This window comes from Populus nigra, chromosome 2, assembly GCF_951802175.1.
Source record: "Populus nigra chromosome 2, ddPopNigr1.1, whole genome shotgun sequence".
Classification (NCBI taxonomy): Eukaryota; Viridiplantae; Streptophyta; class Magnoliopsida; order Malpighiales; family Salicaceae; genus Populus; species Populus nigra.
The window spans coordinates 36133454-36143060 of record NC_084853.1 but is presented as its reverse complement, the minus strand read 5'-3'; the positions used below and the strand labels follow the sequence as shown (position 1 = coordinate 36143060).

General features: G+C 34.4%; 1 protein-coding gene across 1 annotated transcript; it reads right to left on the bottom strand.

The window, feature by feature from the left end:
- Positions 1 to 2420: 2420 nt before the first annotated feature.
- LOC133681950 (adenine DNA glycosylase) lies at positions 2421 to 6737 on the bottom strand. The gene is made up of 7 exons (XM_062105160.1): positions 6198 to 6737; positions 6053 to 6112; positions 4954 to 5073; positions 4788 to 4885; positions 3888 to 4429; positions 3408 to 3514; positions 2421 to 2843 (listed from the first exon to the last, which is right to left on the bottom strand). The coding sequence occupies exons 1-7, from the start codon at positions 6720 to 6722 to the stop codon at positions 2745 to 2747; spliced, it is 1551 nt and encodes a 516-aa protein (XP_061961144.1). The 5' UTR covers positions 6723 to 6737; the 3' UTR covers positions 2421 to 2744.
- Between the last annotated feature and the right edge of the window lie 2870 nt (positions 6738 to 9607).

The window sequence follows — 9607 nt, the reverse complement described above, 5'->3', positions numbered from 1 at the left end:
CAATTATAATAAAAATGATAATATTTATGGCACAAATAGTAATAATAACTTTTAATTTTATCTTTCAATCAAGTATATGATTTTTCTTTGGTGGTAATAACATGTTGGACCTGGACGCATCCACGCCCAACCCCACGTTTGGTCTGGATATGACCACTGCCAACTCCATGTTGAACCTGGACGCGTCCCCGCCCAACCCCATGTTAGGTCTGGACGCGACCGCGACCAACTCCAGGTTGGGCGTGGACGCATCCACGACCAACCCCATGTTGGACCAGGATGCGTCCTCAGACAACCCTATGTACAATATACTAAAAGGGCCCAGTGCCCTTCTTACTATTTAACTAGACTTAAAGCACTATGGATTGGAGCAGTATAATGGTAGCCCAGCCCTTGCCATAAAGAGTTGTAAAGGCAGCAGGGAAGGGATGGTGTTGTCTTTTTCACTGGGATTGCATTTAGCATTGAATGGATGGTTGGGGAGAAACTAGTCACTTCAAGTTTTGGTGGGGCTGCCCCGGGTGTTTGCCAAGCCCGCGCCCCCACGTGAGGACACCTGGCCCATAGGCTAACTTGCCCTTGCGCTAGGTCAGACCCGAGAGCCACGTGGCGCTGGGGCTGACTTGCCCTTGCCCTGACGTGAGCCAGGCTTGCTCCCCCACGTGGGGACTCCCGGCGTTTGGGCTGCCTTGCCTAAGGTGTACAACCGAACCTGCACGTCACGTGACGAGACCTGACGCCTGAGCTGCCCTGATAACCACAAATAATAATATTTTTTAGTATTAATACTTTTTATGATAATAAAAATAATAATCTTTGTACCACAAATAACAATATCTTTTATATTAATACTTTGAACTACAATGAAAATAAATATTATTACTTTTAATTATAATAAAAATAAAAATATTGTATCACAAATAATAATATTTTTGATATTAATGCTTTGAACTATAATAGAAATAGTAATATTTATAACACAAATAATATTGTTTTTAATATTAATACCTTCAATTATATAAAAATGATAATATTTATGGCACAAATAATAATAATAACTTTTAATTTTATCTTTCAATCAACCATATGGGTTTTATTTGGTGGTAATAACATGTTGGACTTGAACGCTTCCACACCCAACCTCACGTTGGGTTTGGACGCGTCCCTGCCCAACTACATGTTGGACCTGGATGCGTCCATGCCCAACCCCATGTTGGGTCTGAAGGCGATCACGTCCAACTCCAGGTTTGGTGAGGACACGTCCGCGCCCAATAGGGTCTGGACGCGTCCCCGACCAACCCCATGTTGAGCTGGATGCGACCACAGCCAACCTCATGTTGGACCTAGACGCGTCCCCGCCCAACCCCACGTTAGACTGGACATGTCCACACTTAACCCCACGTTAGGTCTAGACGCGGCAGTGTCCAACCCCACGTTAGACCTGGACGCGTCCACACCCAACCCCACGTTAGACCTGAACACGACCGCGGCTAACCCCATGTTGGTCTGGACGCGTCCACACTCAACTCTATGTTAGACCTGAATGTGTCCACACCCAACCCCACATCGGTTTTCTTAATATAATAATGTGTTATAAATATTATTATTTTTCTTATAATTCAAAGTGTTCATATCAAAAATATTATTAATTGTGTTATAAATATTATTATTTTTATTATAACTCAAAGTAATGATAGAAAAAATATTTTATTATTTGTGTTATAATCATCATTGGAATTCTTAATATTATTATTATTATTATAATTAATATTATTAATAAAATAATTAATAAATTTGAAAAACAATATTATTAATATTAAAAATATATTATTTTTTATATTATAATTTTTACAGTATTTTTTATAACAATAAAAAGTAAACCCGCCACGTAGCGCAAGCATCCAAATAAAATATATATATATATATATATAAAAGAAAACTCTTACGCTACAAAGACCATCATGACACAATCCCTGCTCTGGGCCCTCGGACACAAGTCTGTAGCCTCCCACGGTTGGCAATGCAGCCTTTCCTTGGCAGAAAAACTGCAGGATGATTTCCATCATCCAGTCTGAAACGCCCCTTGCGCCAAGGGCTAGCAACCTCTAAATCATAGGCCAAAATGGATCTCGATAGAATTCATATATAGAGAATGTACACCTTCTGCACTATTTATATACAAAAGAAGAACAAGAAGTCCCCATTAACTTAATTTCCTCTACTTATGGGGAAAAGGAGCTTTATAGTTCACTAAATTTTTCATATCAGAAAAACAAAATTTTCTGACAGTCCACAGCACGAAATTGTTCAATTTGCTAACAGTTCATGCAAATTCTTACAAGAGGTTGATCACATGCATGGTGGTGCCTCCATGCATTTGACCCTGTTGTTTCGATTGTCAAAAAAAGGAAGAGGTTAACTCATTTCAATGAATTTCATTGTTAATAAATAAAATCCGCATTACAACTTAAAAGCCTGGAAGCATTGCGCTGCTTTGTATACAAAAAAGTAGGCAGAAGATGTTGCTTATGCTGAAGCAAACATTTGGAGCATCATAATCTAATGTCAAAATATTTCTAAGCATGCATCTTACTCCATCAATACTAATACGTGGCTAGATATATCTGGAAGCCAATAAAAAATAAATCTTGGAGTCTATTCACAGGCATGAAGAAAACCTTTTCCACTGATTTAGTACAATACCGATGATCTTTACCAACCAATCCACTGCAGCATGTTCCAGTTCAGGATGATCCAGGTTTCTTTGAGTTGGTTCTTTTTCTTGATGCAGCAGAAACAGTGGACAAACTTTTCTGCTTAAACTTTTGAACCATAGTGCAGGCCTGCATCAAAGAAGACATTTTCAGGGAAAACAATTTTAAAAGCAAAATGGCTTCTACTTAGAAAACAATGGTCGAACGCCTCACACTGAAAACAACAAGTAAAGAATAAGAAATGTATTGTACAATGCTTGGCTTGTTACTATTTCAAGAATAAACCTTGTTATGAATCAACTTGAGAGTGTGCTTGATGTGGATATTTTCACCTTTTCAATCAGGTTTGAAATATGCAACTGTTATTCCAGTCTAACAGGAGCTTATATGAGAGGAAAATTATCCATAAAACTACGTAAATTGTGTGGATTTTGCTGGCTATCTTTAGCTACCAGCTAAGCAAGACCAATGGATGGTGTTTTTCCATGAATACCAACCAGTGCATCGGCCTCACAAATATCTGTTCATTGGTTAACAAAATCTAGTTACATCAATGTGGAGCATAGCATCCTAATCATGAATGCAGTGCATGAGGATTTCATGGACCAATCCAATCACCAAATTACCCATCTGAATAATATAAAAGATGGGGAATGAAAAAATAACTTTTTTTTTTCCCAGTCCGATCATTACCTTTCTCACTCCAGATGTTAATCCCAAGCTTGAAAGGGCCTCACGATCCACACATTTCCAGGTCATATTTTCTCCGCTTTGCTTACTAAACAAGTCACTCATGTCACCTGCAAGCAAACAGAAACAAAGTGAAGGATGCAGATAATGGACAGGCAAGAGTGAGTAGCAATGTGTTTGAGTATCTTATAAATTAGTTCCGGACTATCTATAGTCTCAAGACATGTATAAACCCTAAATGAATGAGACAGCCAAAAATCTTTGCCAAAACGGCTATTTTATGTCATCCGGATATTATAGATTTAAGTATCAAGTATCACCATATGATTAAAATATATTGATTCCATCATCAATCTCAACCATTCATTATCCAACAATGACACCAGAAATATTTTGAAATTTGAAGACTTGATGAAATAGTAATTGTAATGCAAACAACATTTGCAAAGGAAAAGAGGGAAGGGGAGTAGGAGGTTCTCAAACCTTTAAGATGTACTATCAACAGTTCTACATAAACCTTAAGCCGAATGTGAGTGAAAATGTGAATAAATTCTCCAATATCTTCCCTCAGAAGTACGCTACAGGTCTTCTGTGGGTCAAGTCTAAATGATTTTTTCAGAAAGCGATTCATTTCCTTTCTCCTTCTGGTCAAGTCGGCTTCTTTTCCCAGCATGACAGATGGGAACTCCCACAGTCCAGCAAGCAAACCTTCATCTGGCCTCTTTACGAGGAGAAATACACTACTGGATTGGTCTCCCTCAATTAGATCTTGCCTTCCAGTTATCTCCACAGCACAAACAGCAGAAAATTCATGTCTTTGCTTTAACTTTATGCTCTTAGCAGGATAATCTGTAATCAGAACTAACTTATCCAGCTTGGAGATTGTAAGCGCACGGCATTGGCCTGAAACAGGACATGAAGAACAGCTTGGGTTCACTGGAGTGCATAAGGTTGCACCAAGTTCCATCAGAGACTGATTGAAATCCCCAGGACGATGAGGATCAACTAGTTGAGCTGCTAGCTTCCTGACCACAAGGATTTTAAATGAACAACCTTAACAAATGCAGAAATAATTTAAGTAGATGCCAGGTGCAGATTGACAGTTATGTACTATGAATACAAGTGTAAGCGACAGCAGTTTGCCAGATTGAAAGAGGAGAGCTAAAAAAAATCTCTCTTGAAGGTATACTGAATTGTTAGAGAGAGGAACCAGGGGCACAATACATGCAGTTGCATGATCTACAGGGCACCAATTTTTTACCACATTAATCAGGTTGCATTGGAGATGATAATTTGTCCCGTTGTAAAACTATTGTCCATCAAACTAGAATGGGCTAAAACCCTGAATTGAAGAAATAAATTGTAGAAAGCATAAAATCTCACCAAAATTTCTTGACTGTCACCTTGTCTTTTGGATTAGCCGAAATTGCCTTCAACCTAGCAAGTACCCTTATTACATTCCCATCAACCACTGGCACCACCTGACATAACATATCTTGAAAACTTCCCCTCGTATAATTCAAAAGGAAAAAACGTAGAATATACTCACTTCTTTGAATGCTATTGAGGCAATTGCACCAGCTGTATAGTCTCCTATTCCGGGAACCTTCCGTAGGGAAGAAACAATTTTAGGAAATCCATCTCCGCCAGCTACAATCATCTTGGCTCCCTAAAGCCATAACAAAATGAAGCTAAAAATTGTTCACTATTGCTACAGAGGCTATATAAATGATTTCTAAGTGTAAGGCATATAATTGTTTTTCTTCTATTTAAGTTAGCCATCCACATTCTATTTAAGAGAAAACACATGTCCTTTTCTATCTCAACTCTTCTTTTTTTTTTATTTCCATTTCAATATCCCACCAATTGAAAAAAAGCAGATCGAGGTTTCATTTCTTATTCAAAACTCGCATAGAGAACTAGGACCAATCACCAATGTAGTCATAAAAGCTCCTAAATTGCAAAAGAAGGCAATCTAAAAAGCCAATAGACATGCCAACAAAAAATAAGACAAATAAAAATCATAATGGAAATTAATAGCTATAAAGTTTAATCCAGGGTACATCAAATCCCAGGTGTCATCCCATTATCCTGAATACAGCTTCATGGACCATTGGAGCAATGACATCAACTATACCAGAGAAACTCAACAGGTAATGATCACCAGTAAACATGATCACAAACATGACCATGATATCTAACTTCCCACAGCAGCTCAGAATGAAAAGGCACCGCTCTATTTCTACAGGACCTCCACGGATAAACTCTAAAATTCCTACCCTAAACAATTAAGAGTGTATCAGGATTCAGAAGAACTCTCTCCTCAAATAATTCAGTTTCCTTACACAAGGCCGACAACATGGAGCAAATAAAACTCCACACAAGTTTTTAGAACCTGAGGGTGTCTGGGGAACGAAGATTTTCCATAATTAGCCAATTACATTAAGCATTGAAGAAAGCTTTTTAACCATCTAAATGAATGGAACATAGAAACTCTAAGACATGCGCTTACAAATAGAAATTAAGCTAAAAAATCAAAGTTCCCACAAATCTAATATCAACTGAAATTACGTAATGGTAAAGCAACAGAAGAAGAGAAATATAAGCAAAAACTCAAAAAATACAAAACCAATTAACCAGAGGTTTACCTCCAACAGAAACCGTGCTCTCCTATAATACCCTAAACCAGCCCACATCTCATTCACTTCCTACATAAACAAGAAAAAAAAAATCAATGAGTGATTTTAGAAAAATAAGGCATTGAATTTATTTATAGTTAAAAAGTGTAAAAACCTCAAGAGAAGCCTGGGCCAGATGGTGTAGAGTGGGCCATTTTAACATCCATCGATTGAAGTAATCAATCACAGTCTGAACTCTGGTCTGCTGCAACATAACTTCAGATACCCACACCCCATACGCCCTCCTTTCTTCTTCTTCTTCTTCTTCTTTAAATGGGGTTTCTTTTGTTTGTGTTATTCTTCTCCAAGGAAGGTCTCTTTGGTTGTGGTCGTACCAGTCAAGCAATGAGGCTCTGATTTTCTGGGTTTCTTTGTCAGAGAACAGGTCTTCAATGTCAGCTACTACTTGTTTTTTAGATGAATGTTGACGCTGCTCATTTGGTTTGGCTATGGCAGCATTTCTTTTCCTCTTACCTGGCTTCTCAATACCCTCCTCATCCATTGTTGTTGCTGTTGTGAGGTGGGGTTTTGTGCTCACTTTTTGTATGAGCCTGCTGCTCCTTGAAGAAGGTGCTTTCGAGAATTCGAATCGACCCACCCCGCGCCACCCACTCACTTTTGGGTTTGTGTTGCCAGACATGTGTGAAACCGAAGTCCAATGTTGCGATTTTTGCTGCCAAATTCTACTCGTTACTTCCCTTCTTACCTTCTTACTAGTCAAAAACTGTTTCCCGTTTACTTTTATTTCAGTTGTGAATATAATTAAAATTATTTACTATTGTAACAGTTATTATTTTTAAAGTTTTTTTATTTAAAAATATATTAAAATAATATTTTTTTATTTTTAAAAATTTATTTTGATATTAGTACATAAAATAATTTAAAAATACTAAAAAAAATAAATTTAAAGTAGAGAAAAAAATAAAAAAATTTATTTTTTTCCAAAATACAAAAACAAATAGGCTCTAATAGTTTGAGAAAAATTATAGTGCACCTAAAATATATCTTTAACAATGAAACCACAATGTCAGGTAGGGTGAGTTGCAAGGGCCCGATTTCGATCGACCACCTGAATTATGTGATAAATAGATATATTTAACAAAATACATACAACATGGATGTTTTATTGTGGTAATAGACACATATTATTATGCATTATTATATTGCAATTACTATTTTTCCCTTGAGTGGAAAAAAAGTGGTCTTGGTTGTGGGGGTGCTTTGATCTTTTTTATTGGCTCATTGTTCATTAAAAGATTGTTAAGGGCTATCTAAAACCTTAAAAAAGACAAAAAAAAATATTTTGCGTTCGGGCGAGATTGTTAAGGGCTATCTAAAACCTTAGAAAAAACAAAAAAAAAGTTTGTGTTCGGGCGTATATTTGTACTTTCACACAGGTTTTTTGGGTAATTATCAAGGTCGATTGGGTGTTTTTGTATTTTCACGTTGACTTTTAAATTTCTTAAATATTGATGCTGCGTGCTAGGCACGCGCCAACGAGAGGGTGATGTTATTGACTTATTTATTTACATAGATAATTATCAATTTATTTAATTAGATGCTTGTATAGACTTTTCAATTTACACTTTAAATCTTTTTTAATATAAAAAACATATACATATATATATATATATATATATATATAGAGAGAGAGAGAGAGAGAGAGAGAGAGAGAGAGAGAGAGAGAGAGCTAACTAGTGCACCGTGTTAAATTATTTAGCAAAAAGGCTTTTTATGGATGCTTTTGCTAGTATAATAATTTTTTTAATCAAGTAATAGGAAGATTATTTTTACCTTTAATAAGATTAATTGAATAATAATAAAATAGTTATTAATGTTAACTCAGTTTTTCTTTTTAGTTTATGCATTTTATTTATTTATCCGCAAGGTTAATTCTAGTTGTTAATTACATGTGATTTTTGTTCTTATAAATGCATTATATAAATACAATTTATTTATCTAAGATTTAAGAAAAAATTAAAGATAAATAACAATAATCTCTTTAAAATATTATGAAATTCCATAAACAATCTAAAAGATCAATTACTGTTTTAAAAAATAAACTAAATAATTTAAAAAATAACCAAGAGTTTATTAATTAAAAATTAAATTTTAAAAATTAAAAAACAAAGAAGAAGCCAAGCTCATATGTTGGGCTTAATGAGAAAAAGTTGATTCCCACCTTTTTTTTTTAAAAAAAAAAAACAAAATGCCTTCCGTTCAATTCTATTTAATACAATGAACAACACGTCATGCACCTGGACAAACAATGAGTCATCTTTATGTATATTTTTCAGTAATCTCTAATGAATGAAAAATCAGAGTAGAAGTTTTTGGTCTTCACAACTCATTTTCATTTAAATCACCTCTTAAACACCATATAAACTTTAACAAAGATATTTTAACCTTAAAATACCCTATAATCAGTATGTCTACATGATGATATGAGGTTATTTTTAAATTTTATTGTTATTTTATTTATAGTGATTAAAATAAATATTTATAAGAAATCAACCAATTTAAATTCTAAATTCAACGATTTTTTTTTCTTGAGTTGAAATTCCTCATTCTTATTCATTTGATCCTTTTTTTTAACAAAAGCATATCTTTTTTTATGGGAAACATATTTTCATGACAAAGAAATTAAAGTAAATATTTATAAAAATATCAATGATTTAAATCAAAGTGAAAAATGCATTTATTTAATCAAAACTTTATTTTCTTATCAATTTGTTTTCATTTTTGTTTAGACAAAAACATATTTTTATTATTAAAAGAATACTTTTAAAATAAAAACTCATCATCGTTTGAAAAGAAAACTTCAAAAAAAATACCTTTATAATTTTTACAAAATTGTATAAATAAATAAAAGGTTCATATATTCTTAATTTAAGAAGTAATATAAAAAATATACAATAAAAAGTAAAAAACATGCATGACCTAAGAAAATAAAGCCTAGGTGTGTCTAGGCGTGCAATGAAAGGCCCAAACATGTCTGAACTTTTAAAAAAGGTCAAGCGTTGCAATTCTTGAAAGTCTAGGCTTATGCGCCTGCCTTGTTATAAAGCTCAAACATGATTGAACTTCTTTGTTTTTTTTAAAAAACTTTATAGTCTTTTGGGTAGACGACATGTAGTTTGTTGGTATAAATTCTAGCCACTAAAGGTCATTGAAAATCATGGTACAAGTATTTTAGACTAAAAACTCAAATTTCAACTATTTTTCACCAAAAAACTTTCGAAAAACATCATAAGAGCCCAAATAATCCCAATTCTAACATAAAACATTGTCTAATCAATTTAAAACTCAATCGAAAGTGGTTGACGAAAACTTTTTCTTATCTACTCATTTTTTCAATGATTTTCTCTTATCTTTCTCGACATTTAAGGACTAAAAGGTAAGAAAAATTAAATTTAAGATACATCACAGTGAGATCCATTTGTTTGGCGACACTGATTTTCACAACAGTAAATTATTGCTTCATGTCCCATAAGAAGTTTTCAAGTTTCTTGGAACTTCTTGCCC

Excerpts from the sequence above, each read along its gene's own strand:
- LOC133681950 (XM_062105160.1), bottom strand. The coding sequence starts at position 6,722 with ATGTCTGGCAACACAAACCCAAAAGTGAGTGGGTGGCGCGGGGTGGGT. Across the intron at positions 6,113-6,197 it reads TGGCCCAGGCTTCTCTTGAG|GAAGTGAATGAGATGTGGGC; the intron begins GTTTTTACACTT and ends TTGTTTATGTAG. Across the intron at positions 5,074-6,052 it reads GAGCACGGTTTCTGTTGGAG|GGAGCCAAGATGATTGTAGC; the intron begins GTAAACCTCTGG and ends TTATGGCTTTAG.